This window comes from Athalia rosae, chromosome 1 (assembly GCF_917208135.1).
Source record: "Athalia rosae chromosome 1, iyAthRosa1.1, whole genome shotgun sequence".
In the NCBI taxonomy this organism is placed as follows: domain Eukaryota; kingdom Metazoa; phylum Arthropoda; class Insecta; order Hymenoptera; family Athaliidae; genus Athalia; species Athalia rosae.
Window position 1 is genome coordinate 1,088,121 of NC_064026.1, and position 23,965 is coordinate 1,112,085.

Genomic DNA, 23,965 nt, shown 5'->3' on the forward strand with positions numbered 1-23,965 from the left:
CACACCCATCGTACGTAACAATCCTGCATCACACGGCCCTTTATACCGTACCATAATATCCGCTCGAATCCAGTCGAGGATTGATTACCTTCGTTCGATCAAAGAACGAAGCAACCCAGCTGTTGAGTCAATATAATCGAGCGGAAAAAATCCGTCGCGAGTCGACGCTAAGAAAAATATAGAATAAAGAAAAGAATACAAGATGAATAAGCATTATTAGACACGTGACACGCGTGTGCAATCAATTTCCTTGAAGAAAAATTACATAATACCGGAACTTCGTGTACCAGATGTACATTGAAATGGTGACTAATACTCGCCGATCAGATTGAATACGGAAATGATTTTGCCGTAAAATGATAATCAGGCTTTTGGTTTTTGAGGAAAATTGTTTTCGGATCATTTTTCGAGGTCATTCAACACTCGACGGTCCTCTGATCGCGATTTTTACGGTAGATAAACTTCCGAGGGATTCTAACGACGCGAAATGCGGGAATATCCTTGCATAGTATTACTCACGATCGAAGGACATTTGTAACGATACGCTGTTGCTATGGCGTAGCTAGAGCTGCGATTGAAATCGCCGCGAAGCTGATTACACGCGAATATAGAGATCGAATTCTATCGATTGAACGGTTCGCAACGAACCGTCACGTATTCGCGATGTCCGCGATCGTCTTACCTCCCGTATCGATATGCAAAACCTTTCAGATTTCGGTTTTTGGTATTTTTTTTTTTTTTTCTTTCTTCTTCATCTACATCGCGCGTGCCGAAGAAAAATTCTTCTTCAACTATACCCATAACGTGTTGCAGAATACTTTTGAGCATAAATCGCTGTACGTATATATCTATACACATTCACGATCGTCGTATAGACTGCTTTCCCTTTTAAGGCCTCCTATATATTATACCGATATATACCCAAGTTGCACGCGCCGCGAGCTCTCGGATCAGTCGATGTATATGTATATACATACGCTATCTATACCGCGGCACATCGATAAAAGAAAAATAGGTATCCTTGCGCAGCCAACGGAGTCGTGTCGTATATAATGCGCCGTATACGTTTGGTGCCAAAGTCCTGGGAAATCCGCCGCAGGTAGCTTCCAATGCCGATGGCTCGTATTCGTGGGCGTATATCGCACCTATGTCAGTTACGTACCTGTAATGTACCGCATCATGCGTTACGCGAATGTCCAGCTCGTCGGTGTGTACGTGGAACACAGAGAGACGTGTACAGGCAGCAGAAATGTGTACGGAATTCGGCAATTTCTCCTCGTGTAACAGAGGCTACGATATAACGCGTACACCGTTCGTACGTGTATGTAGGTAGAGCACATCGCCGTGCACGGGATGGATCGACTCCGCTCACTAATTTCGCTGCTAACAAGCGACATGCCGGTACGGTACGCTCATTGTCCGATGATCCACCTCTGACGTCGTACTCAATTAATCGAAGAATGGTTCCCGAACGATTAATTAATTATAACTACCTTACCTACCATATGTGTAAGTACTAATGAAAAGCGAGACCTGCGGTAGACTTGTTACCGCGACGCGGGATACAATTATTATAATTTGACGTACGCGTACGGTTATCGGGAATTCGGAGGGTGTAAGAGATGAAACTTGGCTAACGCCCGTTCGTATCAACCCTGCTGCACCCCAATTATATTCGAAGGTGTCGGTAAAGAGTAATCCAATGCTAATCTACCGAGATCGTCGAAAGATCGAAAGATCGATAGCGTTTTTATGTATACGGTGTATACAACTGTTGTCACAGACGGCGAACTTTCCTGGATCGATCCGTTCGGTTGGGTTTGTAATTTTAAATGTCAGGGGCACGTATGTTTGACGCCATGATCAACGACGAGTAGCAGCCATCTTGGGTATCCGATCTCACGTCACGTCGATATTCCTCCGTCGCATCTCTTTATCCTTTCCGTATGGAATCACATTATTTTTCTACGCCTATATCGCAGTAATATTACGATTTATTTTTCACTTCGATCGATATCCCCCTTCTTCATTTCAATGCTCGCGCACATCGTTGCGCTTCGGGCGAAAATAATACGATGGTCGATCTTTCCTTTCGGCGGTTGCTCGTTCGCCGTGGTTTATTTGGGCCATGGTCTTCGAAATAGCGAACAAATAATTGAGATCCGATCGAACCGCACGTCGTGAATTTACACCGTGATCATGGAGTCGATGAACATCGGGGAATTCCGGAGGCGAATTTCATACGCGTGTCTCGTTTTGACAAATTAACGAGGAAATCGCGCGAGAATTTATGGATCCGTACCGAATTCGATAATTTTTTTGTCCTGGTCCGTGTTCTTCTCTACGGTTCCTTGCGATATACGCCTCCGTAATAAAATTCCTCTTTCAGCTCGAATCACTCTACGATTCTGAATCTGTAACGTTGCACCTCCGCAACACAAGTATAGACAGTTGAATGATTTATTGATTATTTGATTGCTTGGTTAATTAATTATTGAATTAGTTAACTCGAGCAATGAACCAAGTGCACGGTGGGTGTTATCTTCGGGTAATTTGCAACGTTCGATTGTATCGAGAGCTGACATGCGGAAGAGAAAATCGATAAATCCTAATCAATTCGAATGTGCAATTCATAAGAAAATCCATCACATTGCAAATCTACAATATTTCTTTTTCTGCTTTTTACAGAATAAGACGAGCGACAACCCTACCATACAGTTCCTAGGAAACGAAGGAGTAAGTGCTTTTATATTCATATGTGTATTTGTGTGCATTCGAAAGAGAAAATTTAACCGAAAAACTTTGAGTCATTCGCGTTACTTCGTTGCGCCTGTGTAACGAATCGACTTACATTTTGTCATTACGTACTACAACTTGAGCATGTGATGTCATGAGAGAGAAAAAAATCCAAAAATCACCCCACGCTGTCTCATCACCGTACGCGCGACGTAACATTAATGAACATAAAATTTATCTCATTCAGCAATTGGAAATGAGTGAATTGCAAATATGCTCGAAATTATGTGGAATATTCATAAACTTGACGTAAATCTCTTATCTCCTTGGAAGGCGAATTTACCGTACGCGGTAGAACTATATAATTACAGTTTTGGTAAATAGCTTGGAGCTTCAACAAGTTTTGTTTGCTTCGATTTTCATGCGATGCGCATTATATGTGTACTAAAAGTAAATGACTGGCTTTGTACGTCAACTTCAGTTGGGTGGGTTATACCCGTACATTAAGTTAGTTTTAAGCTCGTTACACGATTCTATTCAACGGAACGTGTAGTTGTAACACGCGTTCATTTGATTTCCGTACTTTTTTTTTTTTTTCATTTTTTTCTATTTTCATACGATCTTTCGTAACCGAACGACGATGTTTCCGCGGCTATCTTTCGTTAAAAAATTAACAGGGCGCTGACCGGCTATTTTATACAAATTGACATGGCATAATTTAAAACAATTTAAGTTCGATTCTGACCGCGATGTATTCCCTGAACTACCATTAGCAATCGGTGCGCGCATGACATTTTGATATTCCTGCATAGTCGTAGGTATAATACAGTTGTCGCTTCGTATTCGCTACTGCTGCTGCCGCTGCTACTACTACTTCTGTTGTATTCAGGGACGTCGAGGCTGTTCTGTCTGTGTCAAGGTTTTCCGAGGTCTTTGAAAAAAGTGGAGGGAAATATTGAACATAAAAAATAATTATTGTATGTACAATATTTTATAACGTCGAAAGAAACAGAGCAACAACTTTATACCATATGGGGCATTCCACGTCGAATGGGCCACTTTTTCCAAAATATTCTTCGAACTTGAAAATTTTTCGACATCTCAGACTTTCTGTATTGACGAATTGGCGATAACTCAATTAATTTTATAGATAGATCAATTTGGCTTTTGGATTCGAATTCCTGAGATCAAAATACACAAGAATAGCATAGGGAACCCAAGAAAAAAAAATGTTGATTTTTACCCCAAAATTGAAAAAACTCCAAGGGGTACCCCTTTGAATTTTTTCGATTTTTGGGCCAAAAATCAAGTATTTCTAAAATCGATCGTATGACGGTTTTCTAATGTAGTTTGACCCCAGGAACACGAATCCGTTGAGTAAATGGAGCTACGAATTTTTCCCATCGAGATATCTCCATTTTTCTGCTCTGAAAATCGAAAATTTGGCGATAACTCGACCAACTTGGCAGATAGACGAACTTGGTTTTCAGATTCGAATTTTTGGGGTACGTCAGAACACCCCAAAAACCCTGAAAAAAAAACATTGAATTTTAGCCCGAATTTTGGCGTTAATAAGTGGTCTGAGCATGGTTTCTGAGACCCCTCAAGATGTCTAAAAGTTACCAAAAAATTTCAGAACAAGTGGCCTGCTTGACGTAGAACGCCCCATACATGTATACAATAAGGGACGTAATATTCAAATCGTACGGATATCTTCTGGCGCAATCCAGTCTCTCGGAAACCACCGCTGCGTAAAAGCTTTGTGTAAATAGGAAGTCACTTTTATCGGTTGTACCTCGAAGGTCCTGCAGTATTAATCTTGAGTTGCTACTCGGACGAGGAAAAATACGTGGATATTATCCGGACGTTATCTTAGTTCTTACCTCACTTCATTCAAAAGAAGCATGTAGAGAAAAATTTCGAGTCTTTTTTTTTCCTGCTCCCGTAAGGTTGCCACACGGATAATGATTCCTCGAGAATTCCTACACGGTTCTTTAAGAGCACCGTCTGAAAATCGCAGTTCACCTGAAACTTTACGGACCGGAAATCACGCGAACTGTACGTGTATCGTTGTTCCGAGTGAAAAGAAGAATTGATTTAATAATCTCTGCTCAGTAGTCGTTTTTAACGAGCTTACTTTTTTTTTAACTAGAGACTCGACTTAGAGGTCGAAAGAAATCTGGGAACCGCACATTATTTGACGCAACCATTCTCCTAAGGTATTTTCTGATCGACGTACGAGTATTTTGGTTCCGGACGCGATGTCGAGTGAAACCAAACCATGTTCCAATTTCAGAGTTTGCTCGTGTATTTTTTCCTCCATTCGATCGGTTTTTCCTACAATTTTCTTCACGATTACCATAGAACTCTTATCAGACCGCATTTTGCAATGTATTTGCATCACATCCACATTCTCGCAACGCGAAATCATTTGCCAAGATAAAAATGAATCGCGAATACCTACCAGCAGCAGTTCGTATCGTACCACCTGTGCAGGAGAGAAAATTTATTCACGTTTATTAATTTTTTTTCATTTTTTTTCATTTTACATTCCCCTCGTTTTTAGTTTTGTTTTTGTCGAATGGACATTCTGATAAACTAGTTAGCGGAATTCGTATTTTACGGAACGTTCGCCACCGGACTAGTTTCTTGCGTTACACCAGATATCGTACATTGACGATCTTGATCCGATTTATAGAGGGGGAGAGGAAGGTGTCGCTTCTGTCAGCTAGATGTAAGTCGTATCGAAGGCCAACTCCTTGACCACAGTTCTGTGACTTACGGTTCATTAATTATTATATTGAAAAAAAAAAAGCATATTTATTCATAGTTTTTACATAAAAGCCACCGAATAATTTACAGTCAATTATTCGGTGAAATTAAAGCTCTGGATACCGGAATCGTATCGATCGAGAACTTCGAAATGAATTTTTCGGCGCACCGATGTTACATCTGTGACGCGTATGATGTTTACACAGAGGGAATCGAGGTAAGGACCATGTAGTAGGAGGGCTCTACGAGTCCTGAAACAAGATGATATACTTATGGTTTTCGAACCACTTGTGAAGTGCACGTAGAAGTAGCAGCAGCAGCGGCAGCAGCCTCGAGATGAGGAGGATACTTGAAAAATAACCAAACCACAGAGTAAGTGCGCACTTGTCCGAACAACGTTGGCAACACGAGAGAGAGGAGAAGAGAGAAAGATGAACGGATGCACAGGGATGTAATTCGGTTCGACGTACGTACGAACTTGATGCATGCGCCACTCGCGGTTATTGAGAGTATTCGTCTCGCTGTTTCCGCTGCATCTTCGGGCGTTCGTTACTCGTATCGCAAAGATTTTAGGCTCCACTGAAAAATTCACGCAAGAACAACAAAAAATAGAAAATACCAAGAACGACACGCGTCAATCCGCGAAGGTTCGACCTCGCGATAAATTTTTAAGAACTCATTTTATTTTCTCTTGTTTCAATTTTAATTTTTTCTTTTTTGCAATCACATACCTCGGGGGTTTTACGCGAGGCTATACGGCGTGCGTATATGAAATTGTATAAGCTGTTCGTTGGTGGAAAAGCAGCGGCACAGCAAGCTCTATTCTTAGAAGAATGGAAGTAATCTTGGTCTCCGGGAATCCCTCTTCCTCAGTTCGCGGCAATTCTTTTTTTTTTCTTTTTTTTTCCTTGTACACGTACATTAGAGTGTAAGAAAAGAAGATAATTCCCGCACGCGAATATCATCTCGATGAGATTTATTTTTTCCCCTCTCCGTTTCTTCAACAGACACACATCTGTCCGAGTCGCGATACGACAATGAAATCAGTCGATTCACATCGTACATATTAAAATGATGATAAACCGCTCGTACACGATGAAACAAAGACGAATGATGGAAAGAGGATAAGAAAAAAAAAAAAAAAAGAAAAAAAAACCTGCTCGTATAAGGTGTTGCGGTGAGACTCGCGCTGTATAATTATATCCAATATCGGTCGATGCACGCGCCTAGCGTTCAAATATAAAATAATAATTAACGAACCTTGCACCATAATGTGTGCATATATTGATATACAACGCTCGCGTTGTATTATTGATGCGCCTCGTATCTCGACCTTTTCTTTCTCTCGTATAAAAATGCACGGCTGGCTGCAGGTATCAATTTTCCTTTTAACGTTGTTATCATTATTCAACATATGGGCTGCCCGCCGTTGATAACTCTGTTTATACTCTTTCGCGGTAATTAATCATCCTATTATTGTATCAATGATTAATTTTCAGTTGAAATAATAATATTGAATATATAAATTCCCGGGATATCGTGACGCTGTGTACGTCTGTGCGAAACTCGAAAACGCGCGACGAAATCTTTCGCTTCGACCGCGGACTGCGAAACTCTCCGAATACGCGGTCTGCCGTATCTTCCGCTTGTAATCCCGGCCCATGCTCTCGCGATGAAACGAAGAGAGAAAAAAAAACAATTTCGAAAAAATGGTAAAAAAGGAGAATTCTATTCCACGCTCGGTTATAAAGCTTTGTAACCGTCTCGTTCGCGTCTTTCACGGGGCCTTGGTGCTGCAGCCTTTTGAAATTCATGTACGTACGTACCTTTTTACCTGGACGACTGCCATGCACTTGAAACGACGTGGGTACGTTTTGATAATACTCCACATATGGTAGAGTTTTTCGTCGAAAGCTTGGATATTAAACGTTTGAACCACGCCACTTCTTAACCTGGTATAATAAAATACCCAGTCGCTGTAACCGCTAGGTGAATTCGTCCATTGTATCCCTGCTCCGTATCGAATTTTTCCCTCAAAAAGAAAATTGCTGTGGGAGTACTTGACGAAAAATTGACGAAGTAGAAGTAGAGATGAAAAATAATTTCCACCCAAGAATAACTCGATAAGTTCGTTGATTGGGATAATGTGCGTACGACGAGTGGAAATCGTCATCGGAATTTTTGACGCATTAAACACGATGATGATGATTGGAGCTGCACAGTTTTGCCAACTCGTTGCGGAGGGTTAGCCTCTGTTAAATCTCCAACTTCAGGTACGTAAACTGAAATGATTACGAACGGTATCAGCACGAGACTCATGACACGGTACGTAGAAGCCAAGTGAAAGGCAACGATGTGAAGGCTCGAGTCTCTTTTGCCTCCGCTGTTGCTGCGGCTGCTGTTTGATTCAAGCACGTTCGGTTCGAATCCAACCACCAATGCAACAGCGGCAACCCGACGTCTCGCCACTCGCTTTATACGAGATATACGCCATGTGAAATACGTCACCGCGTCGGCACAAGGACGTCGACTAAACGGGCAAATTATACCGGAATAATTGCCATACTTTTTTTTTCACTCTTTCTCCGCTTTATCTTTTTATTTCCAATATTTTTATAATTGTTTATCCGACATAACATTACACGGGTATGTACCGCGCGCGTACAATTCAACAACAGCTTTTGTAATCGAGGTGATACTTGAAATTTATCCATTTTTTTCGCCCACCCCCCTCCTCAAACTTTGGTGAATACGAAACTTCCAATTTCGATTTAAAAATAGATCGACTCCGTGGCACCGATGCTCTGGCAATGGATGTGTGGGTTTTGTTATTAATTAAATTCTATAATAACATACCACCGTTCCGTCGAGTTCCTACCAGCTCTCAATCGGTCGGCGACAAATGAATTTTTCACCATGTGGCGAGGTGTCTGGTAAAACTGGTTCCCAAGACCTTTGCACGGTCCGTTCGTTCGTCCGTCCGTCCGTCCGTCCGTACGGGTTGTTCGCCGCGATATGTACGAAGGTATATATCTGCAAGGAACCTGCAACGGCAGCAGCAGAATTCAATGATCCGACGAAGACCTTCCAACGGCGCAGTTTTCAATTTTTCGAAGATATTCACTGGAAAATCCCTAACGAGAAAACAATTATCATCGAGGTCGGAAGCTGCGATCACGCGGTAAAATAGGTACACCGAGTCAAGATCCATCGTCGTCTATTAATCGACCGTTTGCGGTTGTAAACTGATGTGGATGTATTTATGTAAGGTCGAAACGGGGGGGTGCAACGTCCTCGCACGTAAGAAGAATACATCTTTCGTTCTATGCGGCTACCAGAGGGAATCGGTTAGAGGTATATACCTATGCATGGATTACATACGTATAAAATATTTACATATACCTATACCGTGCAGCGGGCAAATATAAAGTACCGGGAACTGGTTTTCCGCGCGCGGCAGAACCCGACGATTTCAAACCCAACGCCGTAACGCGCGCCTTCGGAATTGTTAGGGGGAGAAAAATAAGAAGAAAAGTACAATAAAGAGAATAAAACCGCGACACGCGCTGCCGCTGTGACGTGGTATCAGGGTACAGTGCTTCTACCTTATATTTGTACATCCGTGTCGCATCTCATCCGTTCGCCGGATCGCTAAACATTTTTATTCGCGAGATTTACACAAATTTGAACCTACGCTATAAATACCGTCGATGTACAACCGATACGTACGTATTACGAAATACATATTGTCAGAGCATTGTCGCGGTTTCTTTGGCGTATAGGTACGTGTAGTAGGAATATTTGCTCGGAGCAAATATACGAACGAGTAAACCGCAATACTCGCATGTGTGTGGTATATATAATAAATATCGTCCCGCTCTCCCGTGCGGAGAGAAGAGGCATGTATTCGTAAAATAATCACACCCCTCGACGAGACCGTCGAAGGACCTGTAAAACTGGATTGACCATATCTGTACGCGCGCACACGGTACATATATTGAAATTAACACTCGAGCTGTGGACCCTAACTCGCGATAGGGATGGAAAAAGGGTTCCCAGCTCGATTACCGCTCCGATGTATTTCTCACATCTTTCTTTCTCTCCGCACCTATCTACCTCACCGCTCACGTAACACCGTCTTCGCCCAAACACGTTGTACCGAAGAGATCGAAAGAGTACGGAGCGGTTGGCTATACTTTCAAAGTAGATATACACGCCGTGCACGGTCGTGAAGATAAATGAAAAACACGTTCGAATTGAAAAGTAAAAACGGTGACATTTATCTCTAACGCACGAGCTGCGTATTAATACGCGGTGCGCGTTAATGAAATTTCATTAATTTCGAGCTGTTCACATTTCTCTCGCTGTCTTTCGAACTAGTTGCCATCGCCGTCGCGTACGAACTACGTCTACCGTAGCTGTAAAATATACCGGTTAATGTTCACGTGATCATTATCATCATTATCTTGTGCTCGGATTTGTGTGGTGCGGTTAATTTAGCCGGCGTGCCTCGTGCAAATCGTCTTGGTAAAAGTTACGCTGCCAGTGGATGTGAGGAGAGGAGGTCAGTATTTCAACAAGGATCGGGTCAAAGTTCCTCCGAAGCGCGTGCTCCAACTCGAAAAGAAACTTCCCGATGTACTCTTGCTGCATAGTCTTCGGAAACACCGATTAATAAAACAGCGATAGATCTTTGGAAAAATGGCGATGGTTTGATATCCATTTGAAATATTCACCGATTCTCGCATGTCCCCCGCGAGTCGATATACATGCGATGCGGGGGGTAGTCGATATTGGAAGACTACTTTAATGGTCTAACTCGCAATTGCAACTTTAGCCATCGATTTGCCATAGGTATACCACACATGCGATATGGGTAACTACGAATCCGAAGTATTAGATACACGCGAGGATGGAATTGCCGTTTCCGTCGTACAGGCGAAGCTTTCGATGCCCCCCTCCCCCTACACGAGTACAACCGTGCGATGGAGAAAAGTTTCCGCTGCATAATTTCGCGCATCAAATATGCCCACGAAGTTCGAACCTCTACCATCGGTTCGTGAATCATTTAGATGTGTTTCATAATTGTATCTTACATTAGACTACGCTGCATCGCCGTCGTGTAGTAATAACTCCGACTGTGTTCGTCTTCCTTCCGTTTCGCTGCTCGAACTCGATACCGCTAATAATTTATACTTGGTGAACTTTGTCCCCGCACCGCAATCGCGATGCGCGATTTACAAATCGCGTGCGATTTGAGCTTTTTCTACCGACAAATTTGTCGGTTCAGCTTGTTTCGAGATTGAGAAATTCCGTACCAACTGTGCGTGGCAATTTTTTTTTGTTTACGTGAAAAAAAAGGAAGCGGAAGTAGTCGACGATAACGTCGCGAAAATTTTCATCGTCGCCTCGCACGACTTCGCCTTACAATGAGAAACGCACACGCGTACGGTGCGTGTATGCGAGCGAAATACCGACCAGCCGTCATTTATTGCGCATTTGTGTTTTTTAATTTATTAAGACATTTCGTACTCTTTGAACGGCGCTGCACCGCTGCCGATGCAGAAATTGCGTAAACCCTCGGCGGTGCGAGTCTCTGCGGTCTGTTTTACAGGCGTCGAGGCGTCGCAACGTGGTCGGATTTACAAATAAAAAAGCAACGTTGACAAAACAAAAAATAAAAAAATTGGTAAATTAAACATACTCGATACGTGTGTACCTGCACGCTGTATGTTACGATAAGTAGTTGAAAAAAAAAAAAACGAAAAAAGAAAGAAACTTGTGAAAATATTCAACGACGTCGCATACGCACTTCGCCGCGGCGATGTTATAATAAACAAGCGCGTATACGTATACCCTCGTACATTAATATATAGGACAGCTGAAATGAAATAGCGACGCGCGACAAGTGCACGTGGCTTTCGTTTATTTATATTTATATTGAACGTGTATTTGCATATTTTAATACCTATATAAATTTGCATACCTACTTATTATATTATTGCTTTTTTATTATTTCGTTTATACTCCGATATATATACGTGATCGTTTGAAAATTGTTGATTATCCGTAGATTGCACAAATGGCGCGTATTTCTGCAGATCCTCTGACGCGTTCACGCCTCGTTTCCCATACCCTTATCGTCGATCGCACAAATTTATTCGTTTATTTATCTATTTATTTTATTTAATCTTATTAAATATTTATCGATTTTTTGTCGTCACTGTTTCTCCGTTTTTTTTTTTTTTTTTTGCAATTCCTACACGATCTCTAGCCTTATAAGAACGAATCGCATACCTACATTTCATTAAATCCACATGCACGTTACTACAGTTCAGTCGTTGCACCGTACGTATGCACGATATAAAATTTCTCAGTTATTAGCCGATATACGTTGAATAAATCGATTCCACTTCATCGAGTGAAGATAAATTCGCTGATTTCTTATCTCTCTTAACTTCCATTAGCTGCCGTCGCCGTAATAAAAATAACCTCGATGCGTCGAAAGCCATCTATATTTATAATTATTTCACTGCCTTTCGGTGCAGATTCGATGCTGAATTTTCATTCCAATTGTGAGATAAAACTAATCGTCGTTCTATCGCCGTACCGCGGTAACAGTAACTGTTCTAATACCTTAATTACGAATGCTAGTTTCAAAGCTCTGCAGCGCTAATAATCCTTCCACGTGTAATGTTCGTATGATATATAAACTTATATGTACTTATAGCTGTTCGCTAATGCCGCTGCGCCCACACTGTACGATGTTATAAACTCTGACGTTTGTACGTTAAAATTGGGATTTCGATCTACTTCTCTATTTAGTTAGTTACATCGCGTATAGTTCATACCCCTGTGCAACGTACATCCAGCTTCTCATCGGAGTTTCTATGCCCGACCAATGGATTATAAAGTTTGACTCGTTGCTAAACTTTACCAGTTTACATTGCACGTCATTTGTTTTACTAGAATTTCCATCCGGCTGCATAGAAATGAAATGCACTGTGCGGCTAGATTACGTACTTACCAAGGGACTCGAGGACATGCGAATTTCACCCTTTGATCGCGAGTGGTAGCGAATGAAAGTGAACGTATCTCTTTCCATTGGCGATTATCACCGCAGCGAGTATAAGGTACATCAGGGTCGTTATAAACCTGAAAAAAAAAAAAATGGGAAAGCGGGAAAAGAAAAGTCTGGGAATTTTCTCATATATGTATAAGCTTAGGAAAACTTGCGTGTTGAAAACTTGATTAGAAAACCTGGAATTTTGAATCCCTGCATTATTTACAACTCCGGGGTAATCGATCCAGTCCATTTACGTTGGAAGTTTTCCTTTTTTTTTTTCTCTTTCTGACCTGTCTTTCGGAAAATCTTGAACAATCGAGGTCCGAAAATGGTTCTTATATTTTTGCAAAGTGATCGCCTCCTGCCCGAAAAATTGTCGATTATTTGATAATTCCAGTTCGCTCGGCCACCACTTCGGGGCACTACAATATTGTGCCATATAAACGCGTTGCACCGAAGGCCTTCTTATAACATGCTTCGTAGCTCTCAGAGAAAGTCATTTATATGTATCTTGCGGCTTGTATACATAATTTAAAAAATATTTCATACGTCCATTCTCTGTACCCGTTGAACAAAGACAAGATTCACGTACGTTAGGAACTTCTCGGCTATTGCATCTCGTCGCGACAAAAACCAACTCTGTAAGTGTAGAGCAATCATCGCCTGGAGCGGTGTGCAAATTTGTCGCCCCGCGACAATCTCAAACTTTTTTACTCAACTCCCGGCTATACTCGCGCGTTGTACATCGTTGAATAAGTCTCGAGAAATTCGATACCCGCTTCCTGCTCCTTATTCCGTGCCGCTCGCGATACGTATATTTCTGATCTTTTCTATCGTTTTTTCATTTTTTACACACCGTCCACCTACAACGTCGAGGAACTCGAGAACTTGAGAAAAACTCCTTCCACAGTCGCTAGGACTCCATTGTCAGGTAATATCGGACCGCGGACGACGGCCTTCGATTTCCTGCAAATTTCCATCGCGTCAATTGGATCGGGTATGCGCATACGTGTCGTAAGAAGTCGACCGTACGACGATTAGCCGATCAGAATTTATAACGAAAATGGCAAATTTCGACCTCGACTTACGTATTCCGAGGGTCGTCGATTCTACCGGAGATTTTCGTATCCATCCATCCGGATAGAACGTTTACGTTAAGAAAACGAATGAAATCGCCCGCGAATCACGGTCGTACGCGCATTCGTCTGAATTATGCAGCTTATTTTATCTCGTTCGGATGAATAGCCGTTCGCGCTTTACGCTTCGTACGCGTGTAGATGTGTACGTATACACAACGTGGACGGTGCAGCAGCTGCAATTATTATGCATCTCGTGGGCATACGCTGTACAACGATAAACATTGTACGTAGATTGTTAATGTAGTAGCGAGTGGGTAAAAAAAAAAAAAAAAGGTCGGTTTTCATCTACAGGCTCCTTTATGTAAACCTTGAGACTAGATCCGGATTCTTGTCAGGAGACTACGGTGACCGGACGCGTGTACGCGAGAGGGAGACGAAGAAAAAGACAGACGGATACGACGAAGAGACGGGCGAGACGGCTGCACACCGGGGTAAAACGGTCAGCAGCGGCAGCGGTAGTAACGCAACACGTTCGACCGTACGGATAGTGCAGAAGAGTGAAGAGAGCGAGGCGTCGCGCGATGCTCGCGGGCACCGGCGAGAAGGGGGCACGGAGATGGATTAAACGGTAATGGAAGGGGGGGGGGGGGGGGGGGGGGAAGGTGAGGTAAAGGTAGACCGTGTACCGTAGAAAACTACGAGCGGAGAGGAACGAAGAGAACTTGCGGGAGTCGCCTCCGCTGCACCGGGCGAAAGCCTCCGGAGTATGCGAGCGAAAGTGTTCTTATGTTACACTTTTGTTCCGCGTGCGCCTCTCTTCCACGATCGACCGACCGACCGACCGACCGACCGACCACCGATCGCCAATTATTTACCTACCTCCACCCAACGCGATTCGGACGCAACGTAGTAAATCCACGACTCGTACGAATTCTAACGAGAGTAAGTCGTATCTGGAAAAATATTCCCAATCAAGGTTATCCGATTACGGAGACGGGCGGTCGCGTTGCGAAATAAATCCACCGATCGTTCGATTGCGGGAGAAACGAGCGACCGGGTGCGGTAACTGAGAGAATGATCGAGCGCGGCTACGAGAGATGAGAGAATATCGAAAGAATCGACGGAGGTTGAAATAAAAGGAGTAAATTGTTTGCAAATTGACGGAGCGGCGATACGTTTATTTCGAGGTGTATATCATAGCCCGTGTAATGGGAATAACTTGAAATCGGATCATCCCCCGGTGCCCTCTTTCATTTCATCATCCTCGCCTCGAGTTTGGCGTCAGGTGTCCACGCGCCCGATATCACTACGGCGGACCTGGCGTCGTTCGCCCGAGAGAGAACGGAGAGAAAAATAGAGAGAGAGAGAGAGAGAGAAAGAGAGGAAATGGAATTCCCCTCAGGTTGAAGCTGTTGGTTCGGAGCAACATAGCGCACGCTTTCTATAGGTGGAATTTCGGACATTATAAAAGTATTCGGTTTGCGGCTGAAAATCTATTTTTAATACGATGACGACGAAAGTATTTTCTTAAAAATTACAATATCGATTCGTACGTCGCTACTCGCGGCGTACGTGTGGACGTACACGAATTTCGCCGTGCCTTGTAATGAAATTGACTAAAATAAAATAAGAAAAAAACAAAAAAATAAAAAAAATAAGGTACCGAGTAACTTGTAGGTCAATTAAATAACATTATTTGCTCAACCCGAATCGATTCAAGTTTTCACAACTAATACTCGCGAACGATCGCTCTTTGGAAAAAATATAAATTTCAATCGAACGAATGTCGTTTCGAGGTGTAGGTGAGTTACTTTGATAATTAATACGTACACATGTATTATTTTTTTTTTTTTTAAACTTTTACACGTGCCTACTTAAGCAGGTCGCAGGTGTACGTAGAGGTATAGGTATGGGTACGCGAGCGATCGCTAGACTCAACACGTTTACACATCTTCTATGCGTTGCTCTCTCTCTCTCTTTCTCTCCGCGTGTCTCGCGCGTCTGTGTGTGTTCGTGATATCGGTTAGGTGTAACGACGTACGTTGCGTTAACTTGTACCACGTCGTCGTCGTCGCTCTCTTTCGCTTTATTACTTTTTTCTCCGATGGGCGCTCGGTGTATCGGAGGTATGTAGGACTGTGCCACATCCTTGTCCAGAAACCGTTAGCTGCTTCCACACTGAATGAAGCCCACCGTACCGTTGTTCTCGCGTTCTTCGGGGCCTCTCTTTATATATCTCTCCTACGTATACCACGCACCGCGGTACGCACGTACGACACTCTACCTCCCTACGTCCTTCTTTTCCTGCCTTAGGGCTCGAGCCGATGCCGATCTTGCTCCCGAATAGCTTCCCGTCGGCTTCGCTCGCACCTCCCTTCACAATGTCTGGAATATCTGGCTTCGAATTTCCTTTTCCGCGTGTATCGATGCCAGGCGTGGAACATATATGTCGATCCCTACCGAGGGTCTTTTCTTTTTTTCACGAACATCGAGATGCGATTGACAAAACGACGAGAATACGGAAGACGCGTTCGTATTTTGCGGCGGAACGGAAGGTCGTTGTATCGTCAAATGAAATAATAAAATATTCATTAAGAATTTCGAAATAGTTCATGGAAATATCGCCGAGTTTGACATTTTCGAGAGCGTGTAGAGGTATATTATGGTTTAATATCGTATGTTTTGCGGTAACTAGTCGACAACGGATGATTTATGTGCGGCTAATCTAATCTCCGTATCCGACGTCGTTGTCGCGGTGACGGAACCCGACAGACTTGACCTTAGCCTCCGCCTCTAAATGCCTGCTGCTCATACACGCCCGAGCCTATCCTCTGCATCGCTACGATTTTGATTCGTCCGCTTTGTCGCTGGGTACACGTCTGCAGCGACAAGGAAAATAGCCGTTCAATCGATTTCGATCAGAGACGACGACCGCGCCGCTCCGAATTTTCCTCGTTTCCAGTGAAATGTTTCGGTGTGAAAATTTGACGTGCACCGCAGCCGTTGACGCGAACGAGAGATAGTATATACAGAGATGCATGACTACCGCTGTTGCTGGGAGATCGGAGTCGAAGGCGTGGAGGCGACTGCATTCCTACGGACGACGCGCGATTTCCGAATTCCATCCATACCTGCGAATAACTGCGAGGCGAACGTCGTATCCGCAGATTCCGATTTTGCTAGTCGGCTGTTGCTATGCGTGAAATCGAGTTGGCGGTGATACCCTTATCGAATATAGTACGGTAGCGGAGTGGGTTGCAACGAGTGGCGAAAAAACTTATTATTTTTGCAGAGGGAAGCACGGCTCGTCGGTTCCTTAATAAGTCGAAGTGTGCTGCATCGTCTCGGGTTTAAAAGTAAACGGATGAGAATAAATAAAAAATTGATATAACACCGAAACCAGAAATAGCCAGCCACGCTATTCCGATGAGCTCGTTTCGTAGTTCGTCGTGCGTCTCTTCTTGGCCGCAATCCGTACACCGCCACCAAGAGCACACTTCTTCTTTTATCTCCTCGGTTCTTCTTCCGATCCGCGTACGCTGCGCTCGCTTCGCGACCTACCCTTGAAGGAGCTGTCATACGATATCACTTCCACCGATCTGCCATCTCTGCACCACCGTCGTCAAAAAAGGGGTACACCGTACCGTACGTAGAACGCAACCCGCAGCCGTACTATTTTTATAGGAGCGAGTGACCGAGGAGGAGGAGGGAAGGAAAACGGTGCGAGTGAACATCTGAATCCTACAAAATTTTCTTATTTTAAATCGTTCGATACTCGGAATTTCGAAACTGCAGATCGACCGTGCCAAAATAATGAAAAATTGTCCCCGTCGTCGTGGTCGTCGTCGTCGCATCATCTTCTTCTTCGTAAGCGGAGTTGTTGGAAATTTATAATCATCATATTTTCTCACAACTTCTGAGATTCCTCTCTATTTTATGATACGCGGAATCTTCGGTGGGGTTCGGCATTATCCTAGCGGATCACGGGTGTTGCGGAAGAAGCTGGAGAAGTGAAGAGACGACGATATCGACGACGTTGCCTCGTGACGTCACGGCGCCGCGTAGGCGTCGCGGGAGGGAGGGAGGGAGGGAGGTAGGGATTTTGTGCGAACGTCAACCGATGGACCGGGTGGCGGTTAGGTGGCGGATCGTTGGAACTGGAGAGGGGGCGTCGTTTCATCGGTATAGGTATTGAACATACGTGCGATTCGGGAACCAATTTTCAAACGGAAAACCACCACCGCTGCATAGCTTGACGTCAGAGCGATATCTGCGACTGCTGCGTAGATGGCTTCGAAATGGGGTTGGACTCGGGGTGTCCGCTTCGCTTACGCAACGTTTTTAGAGGGTTGCAGCGGCGGAACGTCCTACAATATCCGAAGGTTCGTGATCCGAGATTGGGGAACGTGTCGACACGCGAATTAAACTTACGCGATACGATTCGACGGAATAGAAAATGTGTAACTAATCGACGATTGAAGTCGAATTAATATTTTCGCGATTGAATATTTTCGATATTTTCATCTCGTCGAATTTATTCGTCGGAAGGTCACCTGGTATAATACATTTTCGTACAGCGGTACAAGTCAATTTTACGTTATCGCGTTACGTACGCCCCTGTACCACTTTCTTACTCCGTGTGTTTCATCCGAAGCCACAACACGCGAGTTGGTTCGATAAGGTGCGTCGCGCCGAGAGGGGAAGAACGTGGTTTTCAACTTGAAATTCACCCATCTCGTGTCTCCCGTCATTTTAATCACGCACCGGGCCTCCTCCTCTTATACAACTCGATTCACGTACATATACTACTACGGGCTTAACTCACATCTCCAACTCGTCCCATGTGAAGCGGTGGACCGTGATAAACACCGATACGTGCGTCGCGGTTCTTTTTATTCGAGTATACGTCGCTCGTAAAGATAGGCAAACACACGACCGGTATACTACTTATATGGCCTTGTCTACCGATAGCGGGTTATACCCATACACGTGAAGATTTCTCGAATTCGTTCGCGGCGTCGTTTTATTTTCTTCATAATTTCCTCCTCGGTTCACCGCGAACGAGTCCCACGTACAGATCCCGTGCACCTCTCGAATGAAAGAAAAAATAAATAAATAAATAAATCAATAAATAAATGAACAAGTAGAAGAAATCGCGCATACACGCGTACCAGATGGTGACACTATTCCGCGGCCAACGGAAGGAAAGACGAGACGAGAAGAGAAGCGATATATGTATACATGCGTGTATATTTGAACCCTGGCATGACACGAAGTGTTCGAAGTACGAAGTTTGCGCGCTTGGGTAACGGGTGTTCTTCCGATAGTAGGATTCATTCCACTAAGAAAATCGGTAAAAAATTCGCATACTTTCGTCGTGTTCGGCCGGTCGCCCCGAACATTCGAACCCGATCGCTTCGAGAAGAAATCGTGCGTCCGGGAACATGTTCGGTCGGAAGTCGTCCGACAACGTTCACCCACCCCGTCGCGATCGAAGGAAGGCGTCGGGGTTATCGGGGACGGTTACGATCACCCGCTATATTCGTGCAGGCGTACGAGCATCGCTTTACAAATGGTAGGCACGAATACACGTATACGGGTTGCGAGTAAACCATGGAATATTTTGAAACGAGGCGCGGGGTGGTCGCTGTTAGCTACCGACGACGTGTGACCGTGCGGACCAGGATTTCGTGCGCCTGCGCACCGCGTAACGGAGTGCCTCGTTCTCGGTATAAAAGAGCCGAGTTTCCCGTCCAAGTCAGCCACTCGGCAATCGGCTCCAACGTTAGCTTCTACGATCGCATCGACATCGTCGTTATCATCGTCGTCGACGACGACGGCGTCGTCACCGCCGACGCCGACTTTCCGTCTGACCTGAGACGCTTTGTTAGTCGCGTGGACTACTTAAACTCGCGGATCTGCTTTTGTATACTCGTGCATCGGTGACGACGATCGTCCACCGTTCGTTGTCACCGTTGCCGTTTGTACGACGGCGAGCGAATTCATCATATCGTACGGCGATTGACTCGCTTACCGCATTCTCGTAACAACAGAAAAATCCTTTTGATACGAATTATTTTTAACCACGCTCCGACACATGCACACGAGAGTCGTACCCGGCGAGGGGGGTGAGCGCGTACGGTAAACTGCAACGTTTGCACTGGGTATACGTATCGGTGGTATTTTTATGGGGCATCGAAAGCTCAAGGTCGTTGCGTGGTTGGACCTCAAACATTCGCATGTACACGCGTAACGTACCTACGCGGATTTACGTATTTGCGAGATGCACATGCGTTTCCGCGTGTGCAACGAAAGCTTGTTCGTTTGTCTCTTTTACTACCGCGTTACGGTAGGTCGTCGACTGCTGTATGCGTACCGCCGCTTGCTTCTTACCGCTCGCTGCTTACCGTCGTCTCTTTTATAAATGCCGCGTCGGAGTCCTCGAAGACGAGAAAAGTTTGCGCGGGTCAGGAACCCAAACAAAAACCCCCCCTCCCCCGTTCCACCGTTGCGTCCGTCATCGTCCGTCCCGTCGTTACCAACGTAAGCGACGCACTGTAACGTACAACCCAACGTCTGCGATGGTAAACGTGGTTGCAGAAAATAATATTAAAAAATCGCGAAAACTATCGATTACGTTGCGACGACGACGACGATACAGGCGCCCGTTACCGTAACATCCGTACGAACGATCTCGTAATGATCGTCCGCCGAAAACTCGCCCCCGCCCCTTCCTCCCTCCGATCGAGAAGTCGCCGACGTATGCAAATTTCGCCGACGTATAGTCGGCGCACGATTGTATACGTATGAATTTTTTCGCCCACCGCCGTCGTTGCGATACGCGCGGACTCGGCGAATTTATCGTATGCGAGAGAGTTTGGAAAACTGGGAAAATTGAACGTGACCTAGACTCGCCAACGTCGCGTTCCCTGCACGCCTCGTTATAGACGTAAATAAATTCCTCTGTTATACTCCGCGGTGTATAACAGTAAAGAAGTCCGAAGAAAAAAGGTACGCGGATTATATACCTTCGACACAGAAATAAATACACGACGTGTAGGTGGCAAACACGTTCGTCGCGCTTATGTCGCGCAGTATGTCTCTCTACCGTATATCGCATTCGATACGCCGCGGCTGCACGGAGACGAACGGAATACTCGATTGCGTAACGATTTTTAATGAAAAGCTAATCATTGCGACGCGACGCTACGTGACGCGAAGGATTATCGTTAGCGTACATGGTATATTGTACACGTACTACTTGTGTCGTATACGTACGTCGAGGAATTTTTTATTTTATTTCTTCCAACCCGCGAACAAGCGCATCTGTTCTTCGTATCCCGGTGTATATAATGAGCGTTAACAAACACCTTTTGAAAACGATTAGTCGGTGTGCACGGCACATGTAGAAATCGCCTTGTTTTTCGCTTTCCACGCTCGGCCAAGAGCGCGTACATGCGATACGTAACGCGATATGATATCGATACGTAAGTTCTGCGACGCGACTCTATTCTCTTCTCTTTTCCATTTATATTTTTCTCTCGCTACTTCGAATCCGATCGGGATAATTTGTAGACGCGAAGCGGAAAATCAACCGACCTATAAGGCGACTCCCGTTCGTTCATTAATGAATCGAGAAGGGCGAAATAATTTTCTTGCGGTTTTGGATTTATTTCGTTGTTAAATTGTCGCGGTAGTATCGGAGGTGGTGGAAAACCGGTGGCAGAGCAGCGGGGGCCAACTCTCGCCTACGTTGGCTGTATACCCGCGAAACGTCGGAGTCGCGACCCCTTCTTGGCTCCGCTGCCCTCTTTGTCGCATTTATCTGGCAGCCAGCGGGAGTAACGATTTAAAATTATCTTGTAACCAGGCGGAGTAGCGCGAGGTAAAACGGCCTCACTCGCCTTGCCTGCCTGGCCAACAGCCCCGCAAAGTTTCTTCTCTCCGCACCGCATCGCCTCGCATCGCATCGCGACCGCGAGACACGCCGTATAGATATACGCGCGGCGAACGTATATTACTTACGTGTGCGCGTGTGTGTGTATCAACCATCCATGTACTCGTCACACGTACACTTGCACACGTATGCGGTAAAACACATCGGCGGCTACAGCGGCGCAATTACACACGTACACGTACCGCCGAGCTCGTACCTCGAGACCGTGCTTCTGCACGGAGCATAAGGAAAAAACGGAGAGATTGCAAAAGTGTGCGTGTATACACGATGATGAAAAGAGAGGAGAAGAGAGGAGAGGAGAGACCGTGGAGGAGAAGGACGCGTGTAAACGGACGAACGAACGAAGGCCGTAGATATCGGGGCCTGACGGGGACGCGACCATAGATTTATAATACGTGGATACATTTTATACACGGACGCTTACAAAAAAATAATATAATAATATCAACAACGGGCGAACAATCGCGTATATTTTACTATACGATGTTTTCAAACAAGAATTTCAATGAGTGTACGTGTATTTCAACGAGTAGCGGCGGATCGAAAAAGAAGGAAATTTTCGAAATCGGTAGAATATTCGAAATGTCGGTATTCTTTTCTTCAATTTATCGAAAATATGTACCTATACCACCGCGAGACGTCGTCGAGTGTTTTGTACATTTATCGTACGTATCGTTATCAAATCGTGTTTGAAATGACGCACGCGCCCGATGTTCGAGCGATATACGTGTGCGTACAGATTTGTAATGTTCCGAATGTTTAGATGTGGCGTATATACATTTATACATGTAAACTAGAATCATTAGCAACATCGATGCTTGGGACGGTGACGTTGGTAGCTTTCGAAGAATCCGGACTGTACCCACCGCAAAGCGACGACCGACGAACCGATGTTCGTGTAGCTCGACGCCACTTCGCGCGACACGAAAAACAACCGTGCATATTTGGTTTCGTTGACAACGAACGATAAGATTCTATCGAACGAACGTCTTTGGCCCCGACTTTACCCCCCCCCCCCCCCCTCCCCCCCTTTCACCCCCCTCGAAACTCGTAGACGACTTCCTTCGACTAACTTTACAGACCGCTCGCTTTGACGCTAGAAATTTCCTTGCGTTCAAAAAACACGCTACGTCAAAGCCTGAGGCATGCGATAAGCAACGTCACGACGATTTTCAGATATAGGATTTTTCAAATCGTTCACTCTTCGGTTTCGGAAAATATTTTATAGCATTCGGTATAGCATCACGAATCCCCTTGGCTTCTTTTTCTCGAAGCGTCGTCACGTCTCTTCGATTCCAATGCTCGTTTATGTAAGATCGTTATCTACATATTTACGCTGGCGTCTTTACGTACACGTATGTATATTATTCCTATGCTCCGTACGAATTATACATGTATGAAAATTCTTATCGCAAGTAAATAAGTTGTTGTTGTCTTTGTCGTCGTTTGCCCATCTAGCAGCAGCAGCAGCTATATGTGTGTATGTACCATCTACATGCAACGCGTTACATAGATATATACATATATACGAACGTTGAAAGCGTCCGCGTCGCGACCGCTAGGTAATAATTGAATTGCAAAGCGAGTAGACTCGTGTGACGCGCGGGGGACGACGTCGACTTTGAATCTGTTAACCCCCTGGGTCATTCCTCGATCGGTTTGACGCAGGGAACGTGAACCGTTCGCTCAGAAGTTCTCCATCAACTCCGCGAAGAATATTTATCGCGTCCGCGTTATATTTACTTTTATCGAACCGAATTTAGTTTTTGCATTTTATCCCTATTTTTTATCCCCCCGCTGGCGAAATGCGAGCATTCGGAGGAATATTCGAAAATTATCTGTACGTACAATTCGACGATACGCCTCGAGCGATCCGGGGGGGGGGGGGGACGAGGCGACGAGATACACGATTACACGTCTCTGCGTAGTGTACGTGTCCACGGTACGAATGTATGTACGTACCTACGTATCTCGTTCCGTGGAATTATCCTAGATTTTTCTAGGCCGCGCGAGCAGGCGACGGTAAATACGACAACGCGTTCGACGCTCGGGACCGGTTTTTACAATACAAACTTGATGATATACTTACGCGCGGTGCTCATAAAAATTCCAACTTATTATAAATGCAAACTCCGCGACGAGACGAGCATCCCATTTGTATATATATCTGTTCGTTTGATCGTGCGAATCGAAAGTGAGCTCCTATATATCGTGAAACGTACGGTATACCTTCTCACGTACGGCTAGGCGTCGCGCTTTGTTTAGAGCTGGAAAATAGAACGGATCAAATACCCTCGAATTCGTTATGAAATAATTAAAATCTCCACCTGCAAAACGGCAGATATACATAGTATA

General features: G+C 44.7%; 1 protein-coding gene across 1 annotated transcript in view; it reads left to right on the forward strand.

The window, feature by feature from the left end:
• LOC105693312 (RNA polymerase II elongation factor Ell) overlaps positions 1-23,965 on the forward strand; it is a 56,100-nt gene that overhangs the window by 12,422 nt on the left and 19,713 nt on the right. Inside the window, exon 2 of the mRNA XM_012413152.3 lies at positions 2,689-2,736. Coding sequence (XP_012268575.1) covers positions 2,689-2,736 — 48 coding nt within the window. The remainder of the gene's footprint in view (positions 1-2,688; positions 2,737-23,965) is intronic.